Here is a 25,573-nt window from a genome sequence, read left to right on the forward strand (position 1 = left end):
ACTTGTTCTGTCCATAGGGCAGCAAAGCAAAGCAGCTCTGGGTTTACTCCGACCACCCTCCTTAAGGATAAGCAGCCACAGTTCCTGAAAAGATTCCCAGGGGAGCAGCTTGCGGTATTACCTGTGTGGCACTACATGTTATCGCCAGCCTCCAAAACCAAGGAGTTTGTCGTCTTGCTTTTGTGTGTAGTACCTCTTTTCTAGCTTTTGTGCCTTTAACTTTTATGCTGTGGTCACGTTTTCAAGCTTTTGTTTGGAATTAGGAGGAAAAAGGTGACAGAGATAAAATTTTTAGTTTCAAAACTGCATTCTTTGCTGGGCTGGCCTCGAACAGGGCGGTGAGAGAATCCAAAATACTTGTGGTGCGCAGTCGACAGTCAACTCGTGCAAATAGGCAATGCCGCACTCATTAGCTACCCTTTTTGGAGCTGTGATTTCACTACCCGAAATTTCAGCTTCTGAAGTGACTGCTTTGGGAAATGTCACTGTTAAAAATACCGAGTCCTCTGGGAATTGCTTAATAAGCTGCCTCAGCCTAGTGAACGATTAGCAGATCACACTAGAAAGCCTTGTAATCCACTGTCCTCTAAATCTCCCAGAATATTTATGTTATGTTTCTGTCAGCCATTTACATTTCTACATGCTAAATGCACAATGAGTTTTTTTCTTCCTGTGCCTTTCATTATGCTAAGGATATCAAAGTAGTTTATAATGTATACATGTATAACAAACAACACCAACACTGATACAACTTCTCCTTGTGACTGCATAGCATGCTCAACTCAGTAAAGTAAATACTTCAGAAGGAAACACTTACTGTGTTTTAAGTCATGCCATGCAACTTAACAGCTAGAAGCAACTAAGACAGCAAACGTTAACTGCCCTCAAAATGCTAACCGCTACTAAAACCAAGTGATTTAAAACCGCTTAATTCCAGATCCCTTGCACTCAAGAGTTTTAAAAGGTGCCTCAGAACGTCTCTGAATCACTGATTGAAATGTCATCACAGTTTAGAGACGTTCCATCAAAAGTAAACTTTGTACATTATATATAGGTACAGAAACGGTAATTACAGTCCTATCACCCCAGCAGCAATTGCCACTAAATAAGAAAACAGTGGATACAAGACTATTGCAAAAGTATTAAATAATCAATGTGGCGTGTAGCAAACATGTATTTTCAAAACTGGATGTCCCATAAAATCTTTGGGCTTGACTTCTTAGGAAGGTCATCATGTAGAGGATGTAGGCAAGGGTCAAAAGTTACAGTGCGCTAGGTATTACATTTTCAACTTCTGGCAAGAATACATTTACTAAGAATGCTAAGGGGGATTCCAGCTGTTTTGTGGCAATGGCTGTGTGATGGAGAGCTACTCAAGACAGTGCTAGGAATGTCCATATGGAAACTGATATACAGTACATTGGGCATAGCGGGAAAAAACCCCCACCTTTCAGCATGCCCTGTAACTTGGTAGTACACATTCTGTATACAATACACAGAACATAAAAATCAGCGTATGCAAAACTTAGAACATGGGCTGCCAAGTCTCAGAAACACATTTTCACAGGAATTATAGGAATCAGATAGCAAAGTCTGAAAAGTGGAGAATAATGAAGGCGGTGATTTGCTGATATAGAGCCACTTGAGTCACTTGGCAAGCAAGACATAAGCAAACATACATTTTAGTACAGAAAAAAAAAAACCTGAAAGCATCTAGCTTTAGAGTATCTTTGGGGTAAGCATGAGACACTCCTAGGGAAGCAGCAATTTCTGCTAAGGACCTGCATGCCTGAACGGATTATCAGCAGCATGTGAGACCTTACAAACTAGAATGATCCTCGTTTCCCTTTTTCTGAGATTCAAGAGTGGAGAGAGGTACAAAGACCCACCAGCATAGCCCTGATGTGACCACTAATGGAGTTCAGAGTCCATTTTAAGAAGCATGAGAACAAACTTAAAGTTCAGAGCAGAGCCGTAAGAATGATGAAAACACTAGGAAAAATGCCAAGAAGGTCAAAATCTTTAGCTTGAAAAGAAAACAAAAATAAAAAAAACATATAGAGAAGGTTGAGAGCTGACTTGACCACAGTACATAAGAGCTTATATATGAAAGAGAAATTTGATATAAGGGGTCTTTACATAGCAGGCAAATGTATTCTGAGATCCAATGAAAAGGAGTGAATTGGATTTCTCAGAAAAATCAAAAGGAAAAAATAACTCAAAAATTACAATTAGACAACATAATTCAGTGCTGGAACAATTCACCAAGTACAGCAGATTCTCCACTAGCGGTAATTTTGAATCAAGACCTTTTTCCCCTCTGAAAGATATGGAATAGTTCAAACCTAAATAGTCAACAGCTTGCATTATGCAAGTGGGAGAAAGTTAGAGAGGAGTCAGAACTGCCATAATCCTTTTTGCCTCAAGGTAAGATTAACGATGCACTTGTCACTACCAGCTCCCCACTCCTTCAGTACAATCTATTTTGATGCTTAGCTATCCGCACTGTTAACAGTTTTCCTTAACGTCTAACCTATAATTCTGCTGATGCAATTTAAGACCACCACTTCTGATGCCACTATCTACAGTCTACTCCCTTTATCTTTGCAGAAGCCTTTTTATATAAAATTTGAAACTGTTCTCACAGCCCCTTCTCTCCCAGGTTTCTCTGTTTTGGCTGTCTTTGCCCTTTCAAGCTTTCCTCACAGGTTAATTTTTTTTTTTTTTTTTTTAACCTCTCTGACCATTCTCAGTACTTTGGACTCTCTCTAACCAGTCACCATCTTTCTTGAATTAAATTACATCCAAACTGGTCATGTACAGTGCCAATGTGAGAAACAGAAACACAAACAACAATAAAAAAGGATAATTCATGTGTTGTACCCGATCCCACCTACAGTTCTCAATAACTAGATTTTAAGCAGCAATTTCCATTTTGAGAATATCTTATTACCAGCTAAATCAAGTCCAAAAAAAATCTATTATGTAAAGAATAGATCTGGTGAAGCTGGGGGAAACAATTTTAATCAGATAATCTTAGACTGTGGCAAAACTCCTTATGGAGCAATGTTTTACAAAAAACAAAAAAAAACCAAAAAACCCTCATACCATACAAAGGTCAAACTGCATTTGTTTTTAGCCTTCCATCAAGTCACAGTTACTATCATTAAAAAATCAAGCATAAAAAAAGGAAAAAAAGATGTAGGAGGGATTACAGCACCATGTGGCCATTCATGAAATGTGTATTTTACAAGGCAGACCTCCCATGATGGCAGAAAGTGTTTCATGATGTGTTAGAGAAAAGTATAGATTATAATGAACACACATAAAGACACAGTGTTAAGGCTGTGCACACTAGTTTAGCTGACATTTTGCTCCTTTTAAGAGCTTACCCAAAGGCAATAATTTTTTATTAACATAATTTTTATGACATTTCCTACATGTATATGTTTATTTTTTTAAAGGAGAAAAAATTCACATCAGGTAACTGCTTTGGTAGATAACATTAAGCTGCAATCAATGTCTCAAGATACTGATTCAAGGAAGCGCTCAAAGAGCTCTATTCCTCCTACAACTGAGCTGTACAGAATCAATGCAAATTGACTGAATTATTGCAGTTCATACAAAGCATACTTTAGATTGCATTCAAACAGGCACAGACATTCAGCATCTTGTCAGGCCACCTCTTGGCATTTGCCTAGCACACTTTACTTCTACAAGCCAGAGGAGTATGGTTAAAACATATATTAGGCATATTCTGCTAACCATTTATATTCTATATATGTTATATTACTTGTTTCAGAGAAAGGGAGAAACAAGAATCCTCAGATTATTAATGATTTGAGTGTTGTGACAAATATTCCATGACTCTGTTTAAGTAAAAGAAAACAGCACCACAAAATCACAACGGTTTTACAGACTTCTTACAGGTCTATAAAGAAATTTAGAAGTGAAATTCTAATTCCAAATGGAGGGGCCAGAGATGCATGCATAAGCTAATTCATGGCAAATCAAGACAATCTAGTTTTAAAAAATGGCAAATATAATACAACTCCTAAAAAAAAAAATCAACTTACCCCAACAGTGGCAAGTTTCTAACATGTCACACTTTGAACATCAAGCTTTCAGTGCAGAGAGTGCTCCTGCTTTCAAACATGCAGCTCATTCACATGAAATATAGGCAAGTTAATGCTTCAAGATTTACCTCCTCTTTGTTTGCTGGCTACAGGCACATTTTACAGAGCCCAAGAACAGGGAATTCTGCAATGTCAAAGTGCTGTGTTAAACATTATTTTTAGAGTTGCTTCCGCATTGGAAAAAGCACAAATCTGATGAATAACAAAAAAATGCACAATATTCAGAAATTACTTATAGATTTGGGCTTAGCCTAACTGAATCTCTCTTTGTCTGTCACTGCCTTCATACAGCATGTGAGTTATTGCTACCAATAATTCATGCAACAGTGTCTGTCCCTATAATGGACTGATTTTCATTAGTTAGTATTGGCGACTGTGTCTGTTTAAAAAAAGTAATGTAAAAAATCTGTAGCGCAGTTATTTAAATATGGAGTGTTTACCAGAAAAGTCTTTTTCAAGAAAAACAAGAACTTTGCACATAAACTCTACTAATGAATAACACAAGAACAAAAATACTTCTCATGTTGATGCCAGGGACCACTTCTAAAGGCAAGTACCTTCAGGAGCAGGAGACCTCACAAAGCCTCATTTGCTCCCGAAACATCTTGCTCTTCTCCCTAAAACCTACCCCACGTCTCTCCTGCACCCAGCAGGCCCCACATGGCTGTGTCTGAGCAGGGTGCAGGGTGGCTGGGCACTGGCTGGGGCCCCGCAGAAGGTCTGGCAGCTCTATTTTACTTGGCTTTCCCTTCTGTGGAGGCACCTGCAGCAGCATAGCTGTCTCCGAGTCTTCTACCTCCATTCCAAATTTGGTTTGAAATTGGCCAAAGGGTTCAGAAGTTCTTTAGGAATTAGAGATGGGGGCACCCTGGGAAGCCACACAGAACAGCTGGTCTTATTTCTTTAGAAAATTATGCTAAAAGGAAAGTGGAGCCCCCTCCCCTCAGACACACACACACAGATAGGGGGAACTAGTGGAACAGAAACAGGGACAAACTCTTCTCATCCCTGCAGATGCTAAACTGCAGTTGAGATGAAGAAGAGAGAAGCAGTCAGTTGACACCCAGCAGTGCAGAAAGGATGATTCCTCACATCTTAATGCTGTGCATGAGTTCATCCTTGCTTACAGCAAATGAACTGAAATACAAGGGCTAAGAAAAATGTAAGATTAAAATAAGTTCACTCCCCAGTGGCCTATGACTACTGCAGAAAACGAAGAATTCATAACTTCACTAAAACATGAAAAAGGCTGTTTCTCTATCTGGGTGGTCTTTTTAATGCCTCTCACTCCTATGCTTTCACCCTGACCTAATCAGCCAGCCTTTATACAAGCAGCAGTCACTTACCGACCACTGACCAAGACACATTTTCAGATTTTTGCACGTTCCCCTGTAACACTCATTTACCCCAGGCCAGGATGCAATAGACAACATGCCAACCCTACAAACAGCGGTCTGCCAACGCACGCTCCGAAGAGACAAAAAGCCCCATTGCAATTAGGTGCTGCAGGGAGGAAAGCTGCCTTTGTGCACCCACAACGGCAGTAATGCAATCCTTGCTGCTTCTATCCCTGACTCATCCTGAAGTGAAGCCAGCCTTGGCCTCACCACCTGCCACGCACGTTCTTGCCAGCGTTCTTGCTGCTCCTCTGAAATCTGAACCATTTGGAGCACACCTCAAGGATCCTGAGTAGTTGCCCAGAGACTGCTATATTTAGTTAATTCATCAGAAGATTACTGAAGAGTTCAAGAAGAGCCTTTCTGCAAACTTGCAGCTTCTTCCTGCTTAACTTTCCTTAGGCTAAACAAATAGATGACAACTGGCATTCAGGACAAAGCACAGAAACAACCTTCAGCTATCCTGAATTAGCTTTTGGTTGTTCCAGTTCTCCAAATCTTCTTCAGCCTAACACGGTACTCCTTCAACCTACCGATAACACCTGTTATTTCAGCAATTGTATCACGGCACACATCCTCACCTTTTTAGAGTGTATACATTCTTTAAGGTTTGCTTCTGATTAACATTTCAGACGCTTTTCCTAGAAACATGAGCATATAAACCTAAATTCAAAAAGAGCCACCAGTACCTTATGAAAGGCGCAACAAAAAAGCAGTATTTTTGATAACGTAATAGTTTCCACAGTTCTTAAATACATGCAGCACTGGCATTGAAAAGGAACTGGAATATCACAATGATGTTATCCTGACCCTGCAATGTAACCTTTTCGAGCATACATCTACGCATGGATGCAATCTACCAAATTCTCAAGGTCCTCTCAACTGGAGACAGCTGCCTCTGCAGTGTGCACTGCACAGCACAGCACAGGTTACTACTGACAACTTCTAGCACTTCTGGGCAGGTGAGAAAAAAGTTCTTTGTTTTTTTTTTTTTTTTTTTGGTAACATAAGTCAATGGATCTCAGCATTCCGAGAATACAAATGCACATCAAGAGAGGTCTTTTTCTTTTTTTTAAATTGGACACTTTTCTACTTCAAAATCCACAGCAGTAAGAAAATTTTGCTTCTGCAGCTTTGATACTTCATGTCCCTCAGTTTTTTTCATTAGTTAATACATTTAAGAATATAGAACAAAGGCCATTCCCATAGAGTGGAAAATGGCAGTCTGTTTAACAGTGACTAGAAAAATATCTAGGAAGCATGGCAGAAAACAACTCACCATAAGAGTCTGGATTGCTCTGGCAAAACTGTCCAACTCTAATTTTAGACGGTATAATAAGCAGGTGAGCTGCAAGGAGGTTATTTTTCTATTATATGTAGCATTAATGAAGCTGATACAGTTCCGGAGTACAGATCTGGTGCTTACATGTAGCAGTGAACATAAACAACTGGAGCACTTACAGAAAACAGCCAGAGTTATTAAGAAAAAACACCCAACTGCAAGAGACCTAGGAGTTCAGTCTCTTACCTGTCACCAAAAGAAAGACTGAAAGGTGTTTGGAGGTAGCAGTGGAGAGATGCACAGGGAGAAACACCAGGGAACAAAAGGCACTTCAATGAATAAAGTACTAACTTTCTCCAGCAGAAGCCAGAGAAATTCGCATTAGAAATTAGCCAAAATAATTTAACAGTAAAGCTGACAGACAATTGGAACAGAGTACCAAAGCGGCAGAGGCAGCATAACTTGATGCCTTCAAGTGCAGCCTGGATGCTTTTACGCAAGACATCTAAGAATTATACACGTTTTCCAATTAAGAGCAGTGAAATTATATACCAGGCTAGACTCCTTAGCAACAGCTAATATGAAACTAAGAAGCATTTAAAAATTGCTTTTTAACTAAACATTTACCTCTGCATATGGAAACATTTCAAAGTAGGGTTATTAGAAGAAAGCCAAGCGCGGAGAGGGCAGTCCAGCAGCTAAGATTAAATGAGCAAAATGAGCATCAGAAAGCCACAATGAAAAGCTTCATCCAGCAATCACAAGAGAACTCATTAAACACCCCACCACCATCCAAAACCCCTCCTAACTGGATGGAATTGAGCAGCCACCCTTCTGAGGCACTGGGGTGTCTCCCAAAGTTAGGCATATCTGCACTCGATTGACTGGGAAGAGAAGCTACAAAACACTCGGGGAAAAAAAGCTTTTCTTAGACTGGCTGGTGACAAACGCGATGCAGAAGTTCACTCATACCAAAAAAAACAGCAAGAAACATTTTTATTTTTGTCTTCTATTTGAAGCTGCGATTAGTTAGATCTATGTCAGTATAAATTTACATAAGATTTGCTTTAATGCATCCTAATGCATTCTAAGACTAGTCTTTTTGTCTGCCTTTTTGCACTGTTTTGGACTGAGGAAAAATAGGACCAAACTAAAGAAAGTAGGAGAGTAAATGAAGATTCATTACCGCAGCTGAACCAGCAGACATTTTTAAAGCACTGTTTGAAAAGAGGGGAAAATGTCCCTGGCAAGCATTCAGGAGGGGGTGAGATTTTCAATTGATTAGAATTTTATTCAGCAAAATTAATGGTGCCTCTGAAACATGCATGCGCTCAAATTCACCAGGGAGCTAAGGCTTAGCTCAGTGCCACAGGAGGAGATCTTTTCTGGAAAGAAGATAAAGCCCCTGTTTTCTGAGTTGGAAACAATTTAAACAGTGTAAGTACATGCCATGCTGCTCTTCTAAATAATCAGAGAGCTTAAGAGCTGACAGGTTTATAAACAGGTGCAGGGTGGAAAGGGGAAAACGCAAGCGATTTTTCATTGCTGTTATTCATAACAGTGACGTTAACAAAAAATTATTTTGTTTTCCTCTAACTACTGTTTGGGAAGTCTCAGAGGCACCAGTAACCGAGGTCAAAGCAGACTCCTGTTTTGCAGGACTCTGCTTACCTTTTCTCTACTTATCTAATAGCTGCATGCCCAATGATGTGCTCTGAAGCGCTTACGGCAATCCCTGAGGATCCTGAAAAGGACTGAAACAAAAAAGTCTATGCTGAGTAGAAGTGACTCCTTTTGTCCCGACAGTAACCTTGACGCTTACTGAAAGAGCAGCAAAGATAGCATGCCTTCTGTCTACTGTCTGTCTGCCAGTTTGATACAATACAGGAGAAAGGAGAAGAAAGTGCTCTTTATCCCTTCCTGCAAACAGAAGGCTGGTTTCAAAGGTCTAAAATGCCAAACAATTGAAGTCAGGTTGGTCACTGGACTCATGTCTGGAAGCCTGTGATCTCCAGTAAGAGTTGTGCTGCAACGCTGTGAGGAAAGCCTCGACCCTTCCCCTCTGCAGGAACAAGGGTTTCCATCAATGTGGTGTTCTGTCACTTTGGGTGGCTTTGGGTCTTTTACAAATTTGAAGCTTCCTCAGTCTGCGGTCAGGAATAAATTGTCACTTCTTCTACTTGTTCCTGTGCATCAGTCCCACTGCCCACTGTGCTGGTTTCTGACTAATAGGTAGTGAACTGTCAGTCAAAACACCAAATTAATACTTCGACGCTCTTTATCTTAGTTTCTGGGGTACTACAGAGCTGTTATGTTCAGCTGCCACAAAAGCCAGGGCAAATGGGAAGAACCATGCTCCACAGACAATTTGAGCTGAGCTATTCACTAGAGATGGACTATAAAGGAACGCAATTTCAAAAAAACAAGTGAAACTAGATGGCTTTCACAATACTGTTTTATCTACAACGCCTGCTTAAATCACATTCTTGAAATTTCTGCAAATTCAATACTTGACACTCCACATCCTTAGGAAATTCACAGTTTAAAAAAAAGAAAAAGAAAAGCCCTAGAACAGAGAAAAAATCCAACATGCTACTTCATTATCAAGTGTAACACTATCAATAGATATTGAAATTAAAGACTAAAGCTCTGGTTCACGTGTTTAATGTACCAGCAAACACCAGGAAGAGCTAAGCCAAAAGTAAGTAATGTTGATGCACTTCTGTGATGTCTCATTTGAAAGACGCATCAGCCTTTTCACTACTCTACAGCTACTAGTTAAACCAAGCGTCCCTCTAAACTTAAACATGTAAACTTATATTTTTCAGTTTTGCAACTAACAACAAAGAAGAAAGCTGCAAATATTTTATAGTTCAATATATTTTCAAAAATTCTCATTGGAAGAAAAATAGAGAGATTTCGTCTTATGCATACACGGCACAGGAAACACGCTACCTATGTGAAAAGGATGTACCACCTGTAGAGTAAATGGCATCTTAGTAGGAGTAAGAGGTAACAAAGTTCATCTCTTTTTCATGCGTCTAATGCTGTGTACCATCTCTGAAAAATCAGTATAATTAAGAAATATCCCTTTACCCCTCAGGCAGGCTAGTTCTTTGATCCTGGATTATGGCAGGGAGAAGAGATGATTTACCAAGATGTGAAGTCCTATTCTAATGAATGTTTAAAAATAATGTATTAGAACAGAGAACACAGAAGATAGATTAGAATTTTGTTTAAACCATCAGGGTTTCATGAATTGAAATCATGCCTACAGTAGGGCAAGTGAACTTTCAATTACTCAAAATGTTTTCATTTCAAAAAAAAGAAAGTATAAAAAAATCCATGTTTGGCATTTCTTACCACACTCTGTACTCATGCCTGAAGCCGCACATTCAAAGTACATGAACTAACATTACTGCATAAAAAAAAATGCTGGGAAGTTAGGCAAGCTCTTGCAAACCTCTAGAAAATCCACACTTCTACAGAAATTCTTTTATCTAAGCACCAAGAGTCCAACCTAGTGGCACAGATGGCATGATTCCTGAGTATAATTTTCAAATGAAACTTAAAGCTTGGGTAATAACCATCTGCAGTCAGCTTTAACCTCTGTATCCTGGCTAAATGCTAATTGGCATAACTCATCCTCACTCTTCCAAAAATTCCTCAGAAGTTTCATCCAAATTCAATTTTCTTCACATTCTACGCTACAAATGCCTCTAGAGTCTTGCTGCGCACTTTTAAATAGCTGTTACATTTTATGCCAGACGGGATTGCACTCCCATGATTCAGAGCATAATTTTTCTATGTGGTTTATAAATACTTCTCTATCCTGTGCAATGGGGGCTATTTTATCAGCACAAAACTGTAAGTTAACTGGGTGAAAAATCATCCCAGTCACAAAAATTAATGAACTCGGTGGAATTGCCAGTGTCACCTACTACGTACAGGTAGAACATTTGCAACAGCGTGCCGCCACTTTCAAAACACGAGCCAGTTTTAAAACAAGAGCGCACAGTTTCAAGACCCAAGTTACTATCTCATGCTTTGTTAGCACTACCTTCAAATTACTCAGCATCAGTTGGAAAACTGACAGGAACTCCATTAACATAAGCTATGCTATATACATTTTGGCTGGCAATGTTATAAACCAAGACAGTCTCTAGCAAAAGCATGCAACAGCATCCTGGCTTTTCAAAAGCAGACCGTACATAACTATTCTGCAGGCAAAAATACCATAGGAAAAAACTTCTGATTGTGATTTCCAGTGCCAGGAAGGACAAAAAAAGTTCATTGTACTGTTTATATTTGAGAAAAAGGGGGCCGTGTTCTGCATATTACAAATTACTCTGCATCAACAAAAAAGCCTTTTAACTGAATAAATGCCTTACCTTGAGAAGTTGAGGAAATGAACATGTCTAGTGAATAAATAGGGCTGCTCAGCAGTGCTTATGTTTTTAATCAATTCCATCTAAAAAGAATTAACAAATCAAAATTTTCATGTTATGTCAAGGCACATTTTGAGACAAATATAACTCTCAAACAACATATAACGATGTAATTTTCAAGTCCAGACCTACTCAGGAATTCCTCCCCCACTATCCCCTCCCAAACTATGATGGTAACTGTAATCAAGACAGCACTGTTATTATTTCATGCCTATGCAAGAAAAGTGCAAATGCAGACACCATTATGCTGGCATATTTATGTGCTTCCAGAAGTTGTATCAGTTTAAAGAAAGGCTTAAACCACAGGAAAAGTCTCAAGCCTGCCTAAACCTGCCTCAGAATTTTGCAAGTGGCAGCTACCCTCTCCAGATACTGGCTCTACTAAGCAGACTGCCAAAATGTAAAATGTCTGAAATCATAGCAGAAAGTGGGAGTGGAACCAATCAACATCTTCATGTAACAATAAAAATTCCTAACCTTGCGAAAACACTCTATGGTTGTTTGCCTGCTTAAATATAGAAATCATTCCTTCCACTAGGCAAGAAAATTAAGAGTATGAATCTAACCTGCACTTTTGGAAAGATGATGCTAAGTTGTAGTTCAGGTGCATCCACAGCACTTTATTTTAAAAATTAAATTATTTAAATTTTGCATTAAAAAAGATAATTAAAATGTCCTGTTAACAGCATACACTGAGGACCACATTCCAAGGATATGAGTACGTATTTTGTGTAAGTCCAACTCCAGCTGCAACAATATTCTGGGGCATGCCAGGGAACTGAAAGTGTTAAGTGGAGCAAAGTGCTAGAAAGTCGAACCATTCTCATTATTTTCCTTCCTCACTTTTACTCTCCTAAGATTTTCTTTTCAGTAGCATCTAGTCTATGCGCAAATGCAGGCTGTACTATGGACACCAAACACAAATGCCCTTGAAACTCGTAAGCTTATTGAATTTTTCAACCTGGCTAGTAGAAAATAATGCAGAAAATGAGAAATTCATAGCCTTAGGGAGGAAAAAAAAGAGACAAGAAAAGATGATCTAAACATCCTGGTTTGGATCATGTCAATTCATGTACTAAATATAAACGCCATTGAGAAGATGTTAATTTAAAAAAATATTTGGAAGTGTTTTATTTTTTTAACACTTGAATGTTCTAGCTGACATAGACAAAATAAGAAGCCACGGGGTCCAGCCTATTAAGCGATCAGGACAAGCTGACTGGTGTGCAATCAGCTACTGCACTAAAAGCCCCAAAGAGCTTGGTAGAAAATGATGTCCGTGCCATACATACATTAAACTACATTTAAGGGACATCAATCATTAATTTTTTTCTTACATTTCCCAGATTTGATATGCTGTATTTTGCCATGTTTTTTACTCCGCGTGTCTCATTTTACTGCTTCTCAGCCCTTTCTCACTTTCTTTTTTTTTTTTTTCCCTGAGACACATATCCTATCTTCTTCTTTCAGCCAAGACAAACCATGGCCATTTAATTTCTGGGACAGAATGAAAAAGCGCACACAAATATTCCCTTCCCGCCCTTCCTCTGCCCTCAACAATTGTATACACATACACACATGAGAAGCACTGAAGCAGAGTTTGTCTTTCCATCTCCGGATGGGCCTCTTTCTGCCAAACTAGCTCAAGTGTATCAAGCTTTAGGTCTTTCCCCCCAGGCTTCAGCCTGTGAAATGCTATAAACCCAAGGGAATGGAACAAACAGAGGAGGAGACCGAAAGAAAGATAATAGGAAAGGGAAAAACAGAGAAAAGATATCTGAGAAAAAAAATGGGAAGAAGTGAAGATGGCCCCCTAGCTTTAGTCAGTCATATCTAGACCCTGACTGATCCAAATATAAGCAAGTCTTTACACAGCTCCTGTATTATAATAAAATGCTGTGAGCAAGAAATTTGTAAAAATAAAGAACAAAACTGGCCTGGACCAGAATTAGAAAGCCCAGGACACTTTGCAACAACCATCACAAAAAAAAAAAAGAGTGTATTTTGTTAGTAAGACAAAGACTTTTCTAGCAAACTGAATAAGCTGATAGTTGTTTAGGATCAGTAATTCTTTTTGCTGAAAAATGATATTCACTATATTCACTTAACTTGCTTCCAGAATGAAAGAGAAGACAGACTCCAAAGGCTGGATATTAGAGGTCTCACTTTGGAGTTTTTTTGTTTTTTTTCCAGCCAAGTTACAGGAGAGGTGAAATTCTCAGAACTCTATGAATATAGTCTTTATAATATATTGGTATTTTAACTGTATTACTCTATCGGCATAACAAGTGGCAGAAAAAAGCTATTCACATGTGAAAAATACTCCGATTATGTCACTATGGTTATTATTGTGAGCGTGTAACTCAGTCTTGGAACAGATAAATATCAGGTTTAAAAACACAGGCAGCTTTAAAATAATAATGACAAATAAATCTCTGTGTGTGTGTGTGTGTGTGTGTGTGTGTGCGTGTGCGTGTGCATGTGCGTTTTATAAAGTATCACAGAAGCCTTCCTTTCCCCCACCTCCATGACTAGTACCAATTTGCTAGCACCAAGTTTACTCGCACAAAATACCACATTTCACATGGTGTGTCACCTGATTTAAGTGTCAGGCTTTGCCTGCTGGACTAGCAGAGGTACTTCTAGGTCAGGAGTAAAGTGAGTCTGCAAAGATGCACACAGAGAGTTGGACAGCATGTGCCTGCCTGGCAAGCTTTTTTTTTTTAAGCTCTTGCTACCAAACTCAATCTCTTGAGCTATGATAACAACTTAATTCCAAAACAGACACGGAATTTTGTTTTGACTTAAAGTGCCTTCATATTTAGACACTTACTGCTCAACTGGACTTGTAAGCAGATGTGGATAAAGTTGCACTATGCGTATGAACAAACAAGCAAAAAACATTCTTTTAAAAACCCTGCCAAAAGGGTAAGTAAGGCTCAACAGAAACAACACACAGATGTCATTAGGGAAAAATAAATAACTGTAATGGCTCACAGCCACATGTAAATTGTGGCCAGATTTCCCATGGGCCTCTCTCTCTCTCTCTCTCTCTCTGATCCCACTGTGCTGAATTGATTTCAACTTACAAGTCAAATGTATTGCTCAGGAACACCAAGCAATCAGCCCTCCTTTTAAGATGATGTAAAAATAAATAAATAAATATTCCAACGTTTACCAGAAGATTAAGCTCTCCGGTATTTCCAGTATTTCCAGTATTTCTTTTTCTTTTCTTTCTTTTTTTTTTTTTTAAGAAGGAGAGACAAGAAGGCTGGAGGACAAGTAGAGGAGACAGACAGAGGAAGAGTGAGTAGAGGACGAGAGCTGGGAGGAGAAGAGCGTAATGGGAGATGCGGGAGGGAAAGAGGGATGCAACTACTGATTACCTAGGAGACCTTTTCTAAACTATCATTAGTTTGAAAAGACATGAAATGGCACAAGCAGAAGCTAAACTACCATGGCAAACACAGGCAGGGTACAGCTGAGGCAGAATGTATTTCTGTTTGGTGGGAGAAGCTATGAAAACTGCTGAGGGAAGACCAAACGGAGCATGTGCCCACGAGGATGATGGCCTGTAAAGAGCCATCCCTTCCTTCTCAGTGCTGCCACGATCTCTTCTGCAAGAGTTGACTTCAGGCTGTTTCAGTGAGACAGTGCTGAAAAGATAGTAATTTGCTTTGGAAATGAACTAAATTGCACCAGACAGCTCAACGCTGCTGAACAAGGATCCAAGGAGAGGGGGAAATGCCAGGACATGAAGAGCACGTGGGGAGAGGCAGGTGCTGGCGTCATGCACAGGCTGGCCAGCCCCTGCCAGGGAGCCCACGGTGCTGCCCAAGGGCTACGGCAGAAAAGCAGAGTGCACAGACAGCACAGCGTGACTCTGCAGAGCTTGAAAAAAAAAGCAAACAGTTGCAAAGACCTCCACGGCGCGACTGACTATGCTGACATACCTTTGCTGTCGTTGCTTGAAATATCTGGGTTTTAAAAATTTATTATGTGGCCAGGAAAACCTCAGTTCTAAAGAGCCTACTAAAACAGCAAATAATTGCAAGGAACACAGTTCTTAAGCCTAATTGCTGATTTGCTCCTTAGCCTAATATCTTGTTACCACTGTGACTCCTTGCCTAAGTTTTCTTTCCAAACTTTTCTCTAAAATTCATTTTCTGCTCTGACTTTTAAGCAGAACCTTTAAACAAGATCAGATCCATGAACAGAGGCAACCTGGTAACACACAAGCTAATTTTGAATCTTAAAGCCCGCCTAAGCAAGAGAACCAAGAAGCGATATTCCAAGTTAGAAACTTTTTCCTTATGCTATTGTCCTACGCTACCATTGCAGGATCTCCAGTTGGCCATACTGATGGAATCAAGTCATAATGGCTTAACTTTCTCAGTGTATTTACGCTCTGCTGTTCCTGCATTTTAAATAACAATCCAGCAGATGGCACAGTGAAACGACTCAGGAAGAAACTGGATGGGGCCCTCCCCTAAAGGAAAGAAACGTGGAGGATGGCATTGTTCCAGCCACAGCATTGTTCCTGCAAAAAAACTAAAGTCAGATCTGCAAGACAGGACACCTTCTCTCCCTCTTCTCTGAACATTTATCCCCACTGTGGTGGCCTGCTCAGAGCTGTTCCATTGTGTTAACAGGTAAATACCATTGGGAACAAAACAAAAAACATCAGATAATGATGCTGCCTATAGCTTTTTTTTGGTTGGCCAAAATGATATTACTTTTTTAAACTGCTATATTTCACCGCAATGGAATTCAGGATCGAAACATATAAAAATGGTGAGGCAACTGTGATTTACCAAGTGATGTCAGCTGGATTACACTGTGGTTATGGTCCCTGCTAACACTGATATAAATAAGACAAGAAGTTCACTGCATCTGTCTCTCTTGTGAGTTGTTTACCTTCTTCTCTTGGTTTCAGTCTCTACTGAAGGCATGCAGGATCCAGGAGACACAAGTATCTGCAGGTATTTAGTATATCACTTTCATCTTGGTTGAACTTCCTTTCCGAAGCAAATTCACAACTGTGTCATCATCATAGGAATGTGACTCCACTTTCAACTCTTAAAAATTTGGAATTGCTTCTAAAATTCCTTAAACTCCCCAAGCTGCTATGACCAATTTTCTGTCTTTATAGGCATTTAAGAAAAATTAGCAATGGATTATTAGCGTGTTAAACTTGAATTCTCAAGCCGGCTGTCTGGGCAAAAGCATGGGTGGTAGAGGGAAATGATATAAGGACAAACTATCCATTACTCTTGTATGTATTCAGCTTTTGCATATTTTTGAGCATACTCATTCTTCCTTCTGAGTGCAAAGAAATTTTTGGGGGGTAGAAGAATTCATTATGCATCAATGTGTGTGTCAATTTAAAGGTATGTTGATTAGTTTGACTTTGTATACAGGAATATTACCTATAATTTCTGTATTTAATTCAACTGAGAATATTTTTGCAAATGCCAAGGCACAAATTAACCCACTGGTTTCCAAAATCCCCTACCTTATGCCCACAGATGTTCAAAGATGTTCACTGCTAATTGCTGGCAGGCACACACAATTTGGGAAAATTTCTTAGTAGGAAAGAGATTGGAAAGGGCAACAAGAACATGGATTCCAGTTATGTGCAATCTCTGTAGTCATAAAGAACACCTAAGTGCTTAACTTTATTTAACAATAGTAGACTGTATAAGCTAAATATTTACATAAAGTCTTGGCTGGATCAGGGCTTTAACCAAACAGGAGACAGACAAATGACAGAAGGAACAGAGTAGTAGCATCTTGAGTGAGCAGCCCATGCTCACGCTGGGAGCCTGCAGCCCAGCCCAGATCACTTTTTTCTCATTTCATTGCTTGGAGACTGAGATCATCCATTCTCTTAATTTCCACTTGTGTATACCACATTAAAGGTGGGAGAAGTAATTCATTTTTCATATGCTCATAAAAAAAGACAGCAAGCAAAAATACCCTAGTCAGCAGAACAGTTACTATCTCCATGCATGTTTCTGGGTGATCAGAGGCACTTTTCAGCAGCAGTGCTCATTAAATTATGAACCTATTGTAACTACGCAAATAAGCCATAAATTAGGATAAAGTGACTCAAGTTATAATAGGGCAATCTAGAGAGTAAATCTCTGTAGCAATATGTCCACCACCATCTGTGTTCCATCACGTTTTCTGTCTCATAACCTAACAGCTTTTGTAGCGCAAAAAATAACGCAGACGTTTCTCCTCTATCAACGTATTTGTTGCATCAAAAATAAGTGAAGGTTCTTCTGGGATTTTATTATCTTGGCTGGAGTAAAGCATAAAAGACGGTTTCTATGTGATCTTTTGTCATGCTTAACAATGGACAATCTGCCCAACAGTGCTGCAGGTAAGTAGGTGATGAGGGTGAAAGATAGGGGTTACTACTGTTCTAAAGATTTTTAAGTTTTATGATACATCTCTCAGCCAATAAGCAATGAAATTTGATGAAGGATTTCTTCTTCAGAACAAGACCCAAACAACGCAAAACACAAAGCCAATCGTACTAATAGAAATCCCCTATCCCATATCAGGTAGTGAAGTATAAAAACTTAAAAGCAGACAGAGTAACTAAGCACGCTTTGAAGCACCGGATCGCTTGACTGTGATGTGATGGGCCCATTTTGCAACCTCCCACAGGAACCGTGGCGATGGCGGTGGCAGTAGCAGCAGCTCACCACTCACAGAGACACCGCGAGAGCAGCAGCTCAGGGCTCTGCCCTCTCTGCTCACTCAGGTGCAGTGGCTGCAGCATGGGGGAGCTGAGCAGGGGCCAAAGCTGGGACACTGGCCTTCCCTCACAGCCCTTACCTGGAAAGAAGCCTTTCACTTGCAATGAAATGCTATATCTAAATGAACAAACTGGGAAACTTATGTTCATAAACAGGCTACAAACGAATAACCCCTAACTACAGTACAATGCCACTGGTGGGCCCCACGTCTGTGTTTTGAGCATCACATCCTTTTGCGGTTTGTAGATCGCTAATCTTAGGAATGACGCAGGCCGTTACTGCAGCATTTACCTGATTCAGCAGATCAAAAGAAGAGCTGTGGGCAAAGAACACACTTGTGTGTAAGGCATCTGACTAAATCTCTGAAGTCTGAGGTTTCTGCGCTATATCTGCATCAATACCTCCTGATGGCAGTGATATTTATCGTGGGTATATGATTACCCTAAATACAGGCAGAGTTAGGTAACTGGACCTTTTGTGGAATCAAAGTTGCAAGAATAGAGCTCTTTACCTCTTCAGGGAACACGAAAAAGGGTGTCTGGGTAGAGAGGTCTCACTAGGTGTTGCCTGATAAGGCATGTATGAGAATGTGAAAAAAGCAGAAGAGGAAGGTGCTGGGACAGAATCAAGGAAGTGTCAGACTACAGCAACAGAGGTTACAATAGCCCTGAGAAACAACTTTCTGAAGCAAGTAATGACTCAAACCAAATGAAGAAAGTGAGCAAAGAAATTGTTGGCTCTTATTTAATTCCTGCTCTACTTAAAGAGATCCAAGCTAGGCCTGAATAAGCTAGCACATCTGTATGATAAATGGCTGTGCCCTGCAGATATATTAACATAGGTCCCAGAAGCTTCTAGTGCCAGACTCCACTCACAGTAACCTTCTTGCCTCTCTGCTGGACTGACTAACGCTGGGCTGACAACTGCTATGCTGACTACATTCAAGAGCTGTCTCATTTTGACTTATTTTTTCTTATTTTTTATGTAGTTCTCCACATCGTGCTGTTTGTGGCTCTACCATCCATTTCTCCTATTAATTGAAGCCACCTACAGGATGATGAATTCTGGCTGATTATTAAGCTGAAAGAAGTAATACCTGTCTTTTCAATATGATTTCTGCTAGCACACCCCTTTGTTTCACAAGTATATTAAGAAAACAGCATCGAAGGTGAGCAGGAATAACTTACCTGTTCATTTTTGGTAAGCCTTGTTTTGTTATGAATGTCAGATGTAACCAGGTTGAATCCGTGTTTCTCTGATAAAATTCTCAAAAGCAAAACCACAGTTCGACTCCCACACTTCCCAACTCGGTTGTAGACCACCTGGCTGGGGAAAGGAAGTACCTAAATAAAAGTTGAAAAAAATGGAGTCAGTATATTGGTATTTTTGTTTCTATGTACCTCAGACACAGAATACTTTGATTACAAGTCAACAGACGTACAGGAGATTTTCTAGGACTGTGCCCAGGTCAGAAGCGTTCACTTCCACCAGCAAGCTATAAACTCTTCAGAATAAAGGGTTAACACATGGCTCAGGAGATGACGAACAGAGATTTCCCCTTCTATCACCCAATTTGAAGTAACAGCTCAGGTCAGGAGTGATCCCAGAAATACTAAGCCACTGCTGATGACTTCTACTGAAGACGGTGATGGGCTTAAGCTTGTTGCTTGTAACCTCATCACAAAACAGTCAGCTTTAGTTGACTGCCTCCATGCAAAGAACAAAGAGCAGTGAATTCTCACTACTATTTGGCAATCCAAAGTGAAGTTGACATAATGCAAGAGGAATGCCTGAGTTGCAAAACTTCAGCTTAAAAGAAAAAAAAAGCAATAACCAATTGGGTAGAGCTAAAATGAATCGACTGTTTGAATTTAAAACATAAACATAAATTTTAAAGAGACATAAAGCTTAAAGAGACTTAGAGAACAAGTCATGATACTGGCCTCCTGTGTACTTGTCAATTAAACAATACCAGAGGCTATTGGCTGGCCTTGAGGCCAACTGGCACAGTCTGATCACATCCATACTGTTAAAATTCATTAAACCTCCAAACAGAACAGTCACATCCAACTCAGCTACTGGGAACGATCCCCAGCTCATACTAACTTTTGAACCATGCCTGCCTGGGAGATTGGTAGCTGACTTGGGCTAAAACCATGCTAAAGACTATTCTAATAATTTAACAGAATGGGCAGCCGAGCTCTCGGCCAGGGCCTGGCGCTGTTCATCTACTACTGTAGACATAACTGCTGTTTACCAAACAGTGTCTCTCTGAAGCTGGAGGTTAGTTTCCTTTTCTGCCCCGAAATCGCAAGACAAAAAGTAGATGAACGTGAAACTTCTCTCAGTAATTTCTCAGACAGAACTTCCTACTGGATTTTGGCAACAGTGGATAATGAAATTTATTATTGCCTTTAAGGCAAAGACAGAAAGGCTGGGGGTGCGTGCGGGGTATGTGAGTGGTTGTATTAGTTATTTTTGAAAGCACAACTATCAGAGCTGCTTAGAATGTTTAACTAAACGCTTTCAGACAACGTAGGTATTCCAGAAGAGATGTTCTTCAAAAATAAGCAAAGCAACTTCTCACTGAGGATGCTTTGTACACTAGACCAACAACAGCAAATTCAGCATTTTTTTAAACTAGAGTCATATTACCACATGCTCAACTTAAGAGCAGTCCCAGCATTAAGATCTACAGCACGGGAAGACAGTTTGATTCGAACTCCAAATCACACAGGGAAAGATAAAAGTTTTGCAGTCAGAAGTTTCAGGGATGAAAGAAGAAGATAAAGAGGGGAATTTGTCATGATTTATGGAGCTAAAGGACAACAGTACATGAAGACTGTGAAGGCGATCATTATCACGAATTAAGTAAGGAATTCTGGCCACAACTGTCTGCACCTAAGGCAAAATGGTACCAAATTTCGGGATTATTAAGTGTCTTGAGTAAGGAATCAAACTGCTACCTGCAATAAACAGGCTTGCCAAACTGAGATTTCCCACGACAGTATGAATATCTGGCCCTGCTGGGTGGAATGAATTCTTCTCTTGGTTGCTTTCTTTCAAATAGGAGTCAGGGAAAAGGCTATTTCTCCAAATGATTACTTGAGAAATACTTTTCATTAATTGCCAGATTACAAATTGAAATTCATGAAGTGTGTTTCCATACATTTGCACCAGCTATTTTCCACATTTAGGCTTTTGAGGTAACACAACTGGCTTTTATAAACACCATTAGCTTTTATAAACAGCAAACTGAGGTAAAACAACATTGTTCTACAGTTAGCTTTGGACTGATCTTCTAAATGCTATATAACCTGTCAAAATTCAGACATTTTTCACCCAATAACTTCCATTTTTTGCTCCTGGAGCCTTAATCTTTTGTTTGGATTCAGTGATGCCAGGCTCTGTGCCAAGAGCGCAGCAGTGCTTCCACTGTGCTGTCGTCACTGCGCTCCCCTCCTTTTCCCCAAAACCCCTTCCCTCACTAATACACACCCAATAGAATTTGTACAACAGAGAAACAAAGCATCACTGGCATGATCCAGCAAAATTAACTTTGTATTCATTCAGCAGTTTTGATTTCTTCAGTGATGTTAAGAAAAGTTCACTGCTTCTCATCCCTTATGTACTGTATGCTAATTTTAGCTATTCCCTTAAAAAAGCTCTCTAGCTCCTAATTTCAGCGAGTCCTTACTGGTAATGAAGGCAGCAAGATCTACTAAGCGCTGTTTCTGCTCAGGGTCTCAGTCAGTCCCTTAGCTCCATGTCACCCTCTCTTGGAACTCAGATCCTCAAAACGCACAACAGCACATTTTATTGTCCTTGTTACCACCAAAATGCTACCACTGCCTGATTTCCCCAGTATACTTGACTCAGGCTAGTTACCAGAGCAAAATGAAGAAGATAGCATTATGTTTCGGGCATCTCTTTTACATGACCATTCTTGAAAACTAGAGAATGAGAAAATGCAAGTAGTAACTCATAGCTCTTAAGCTAGATGAAGGCTTGTTTTGCTGCTGGCTGGTTGCCAAGGGCTAGCTTTCAGGAAAACGCATTCTGAAGTCACACGACTGCATTAGTCAAAGACTTGGTATATGGCAGCATCATCTGATAACACAGGCCAAGAGGTGCCCGTTGTTAGGCCTTTAAATTGGCTAACATTGTCAGTAAGTCACAGTTCCACCTACAGCAGGCAATAAATAGGTGTGCGCTTAGCGAAGCAGATTATTTGCAAGATCTATGCCATGACTCAATAGCTGCTTCTGTTAAGAAATCAGCGATCTAAAATCACTTGCATGTCATTTTTAGTTAAGTTAACAGTTAGAAATCAATTAATTAAGTTCCATGTGCATCAGAAGCATACATAGCACTCACTCAGGGAAAGCTCATTTTTCTATTATGAAGACTGTGCAAAATGATAGGGCCTGAATCGTGGTTCTAGGCAACATGTGTTCAGCATAAGGGAAATGCGCCAAAGTAATGGTGTGTCTCAAGCAATAGTTACTTTTGCTCTGTGCAAGCATTTTCTCCCAGAAGGACTGCTGTCATAAGAGCAGCCAGAAGAGGCATGTGGGCTTCTGGCACTTCTCACAGTATCTGAGCAAGTATCTGATCTTCATTAGGTAAGCAAAATGATTCCTCAAGCAACCCTTCAGCTTACTTCCAAATAGGATTGCAAATTAGAACAAAAAATAAATGGAAAAATGTGGATACCCTTATCTATAATGGGAACCTAGTGAGTTATTTATGGTACTTTGCTACCGCCAATACACTTCATGACCAAAAAGAAATACTCTTATTACCGGTAGCAGTGTTTATGATAATTTAACACCTGAATCCTTCACTGCTACATATCTGTGAAAGCTGCCATTCTCCAAATTATTTGGTGATCACTTGGTTAAGCCTTCAGAATTCCAGGACATCACATCTGTTCATTCAGCAAGTGAACCTGGGCCTCCCAGGGCTCATATAAAACCCACATAACACACACAACTGCCTCTGAGCTGAAAATTGAACTCTGAAAAGTTAATATTGAACACATTTTATAATTTTGAATACAACAGCAAGGACATCCTCAGGAAAGATTTTATGCAAGAACACCAGTGAGTGATAATCTGGACCATCCACTTTTTGATTCATTTCTTTGTACAGCAAAATCAGCAACGTACATTCACCGTGTACACCAATTGCATGTGAAAAGAAGCCTGACGTGCTGCATTGTGCTCAAAGCCAATTCCCTCTTTCACAGCTACAAAAAGCTACTTTTAAAGTTACTCCAGTAGTAACAGATCCACAGAGATGTAATTGGCTGTTCAACAGCAATGAAGCTAAAAATCCACCAGAATGACAGCGCACTTTTGCTGATATTTGCAGGAGGCCTTCTCATCCTGCTTCTCTTAGGGAAGGGTGAAAGAAATTTGGCAAGCGTTGGCCAAAGCATTTGTCATGGCTCTGCAGTACAGTCCACAGAACAACATTGTGACTTGTAGAATGAGTTTTTCCTCTGCTCACACATACCCTTTTGGCATACTTTGCCAGGCAAGTACATAAAAATCTTTAAGAAAACCAGTCTCATTAAGTAGATGCTGACAAGTGCCCATGGAGGAGCAAGAGTTCATACAGCATATGTTTGCACAGTGCGTAGTATCCTGGAAATACAGTAAATTATCAGAAGTTGTAAGGCTACGGAAATGTTAATCAAAGCATGGTAATTATTAACCACTTTGATTTTCATAGTAGAATTGCACTTTGCAATATAGCAAGCAAAAATTTCTCTTCATTGGTATATCATTTTAAGCAGAATTTCACTGTACTCTGATTACATGCAAGTTCCAACAGTTAAAGCCCTGATTTGATTAGTCAATAACTTTGGACAAATCTTATTAATACCATATCAAAAAAAAAAAAAAGCTAAAAAGCAGGCCTTTGTAAAGTCTCTATTCTAGCTGCAAACAACATTACCAGCTAAAAAAACTACCAGTGCTACCAAGTTTGGCTGGTTCTCACCTTTGTTTCCGAAACGCACCTTCCTACGTAACACAACTCTGTTCTGCACGTAGGCGATAACTATGCAAACCCAAATGAAAGAAGCCACAAGCAAAGACTCACTGCTGTCTCGGTGATGACAGAGACAACTGAAATAAAGGGCTATTATTTTCAGAAGACTTTTTAGTTTAAAGGAGGCCAATATAGCAATGTCTTGACCGAATAAACATCAGAACCCACTTCTGTCCAAATCAGACAAGATGCAAGATAGGCCCTAGAGCTTAAAGGGAGCCCTATGCTCCCTGTAAAAGAACCTACTGTCTAACTGTAATCAAAACTTCACCTGCAGCATTACTGAATATGGCTAACTTAAAGGATTCACTGCTGAAGCTTTGCTAATGTTTTATCTGTTTATGTCACCATTCCACTTACACACCTAAATACACTAGAAAGCATGCCCAATACAAAAAGTAAGGCAACACAGAGGCTTTTGATACTTGAGCAGGTATTGGTTAATGTGATCAGTTCTTTTAAGAGGCTGCTTTCTGCATTTTCTGTACAACTACTGAAGTGATGCTCTGGCAACAAGATATTCATGTAACAGTATACGCAACTTCAAAATAATTACAGTGCGGCTTTATTGAGCACTGCATCAAAGCTCAGAGATAATATAACAATTCAAACATATAATTCACTTAGGAGTTATACAAATTAGTAATTACAACTATAAAAAAGTAAAACTCAAAGTATAATTACAACAGCTCTCTCCAAGGGTTTGAAAAGTTACATAACAATTTACTTGTCAGTTCAAACTGCAAGTTTTCTTCTTGTGTTCCACTGTTAATGACAAGACCCATTTTGAATGCAATTCAGGGGAAGAAAAAGTGAGATTATCCTACAGTGAATTTGCATTAAGGAGGAAGACTGTCAAGCAGCTCTGCAGGTGCAGGTCTACCAGTTTCAGGAGCTGAGCTACTTCTCGGAGAGCCTGAGAGGTTTCCATTTTCAGTGGTGGCTTTGTCTTTGCACCACCTTTTGAAAAATAGGCTGGATAATAACTTGCAGCATCAGTGATACAGGGATCAAAGGCCTAAATCACTCTACTCTTACTGGGTTAACAAAATCGAGTTTAATTTCGAGATGGAACAATCTATAGGAAAAAAAAAAAAAGTGCAGCAGGTATCAAGAGAATCAGTTATTTACTTTCCCTGAGGTACAGCACGCACCTTCTAACGCATGGGCTAGCAAGAAACCATGCAGACTTTGAAATAATGAACAAAGCAGTGGTCAACCACTGTTTATATTTATGGTAATAAGTTGCTCTTTCATATGATTCATTAATCAGCAGCAGAACAATATTTATGCTTATGATAGGTCAGCAGAATTCCCCAAGAGAAATATGAGACTAACATATGCCTCTTGTAAGCAAAAACAAGCCTATCAGGGCCTATCGAAAGACAAACTCTGAGGCCAATAAGAGATAACATATTCCAAACATAACTTCAAGAAACTGCTCCCACAAAATTTCATTTCAGATAAAAATCACCTCACT

The 25,573-nt window shown here is 39.7% G+C and overlaps 1 protein-coding gene across 1 annotated transcript in view; it reads right to left on the reverse strand.

Annotated features, from left to right (window-relative positions):
• The window catches only part of UST (uronyl 2-sulfotransferase), a 178,156-nt gene that overhangs the window by 72,917 nt on the left and 79,666 nt on the right, over positions 1 to 25,573 (reverse strand). The window contains exons 3-4 of the mRNA XM_068938784.1: positions 19,221 to 19,376; positions 11,207 to 11,286 (exon numbers count right to left, since the gene is read on the reverse strand). Coding sequence (XP_068794885.1) covers positions 11,207 to 11,286; positions 19,221 to 19,376 — 236 coding nt within the window. The remainder of the gene's footprint in view (positions 1 to 11,206; positions 11,287 to 19,220; positions 19,377 to 25,573) is intronic.

This window comes from Struthio camelus, chromosome 3 (assembly GCF_040807025.1).
Source record: "Struthio camelus isolate bStrCam1 chromosome 3, bStrCam1.hap1, whole genome shotgun sequence".
NCBI classification, from domain to species: Eukaryota; Metazoa; Chordata; class Aves; order Struthioniformes; family Struthionidae; genus Struthio; species Struthio camelus.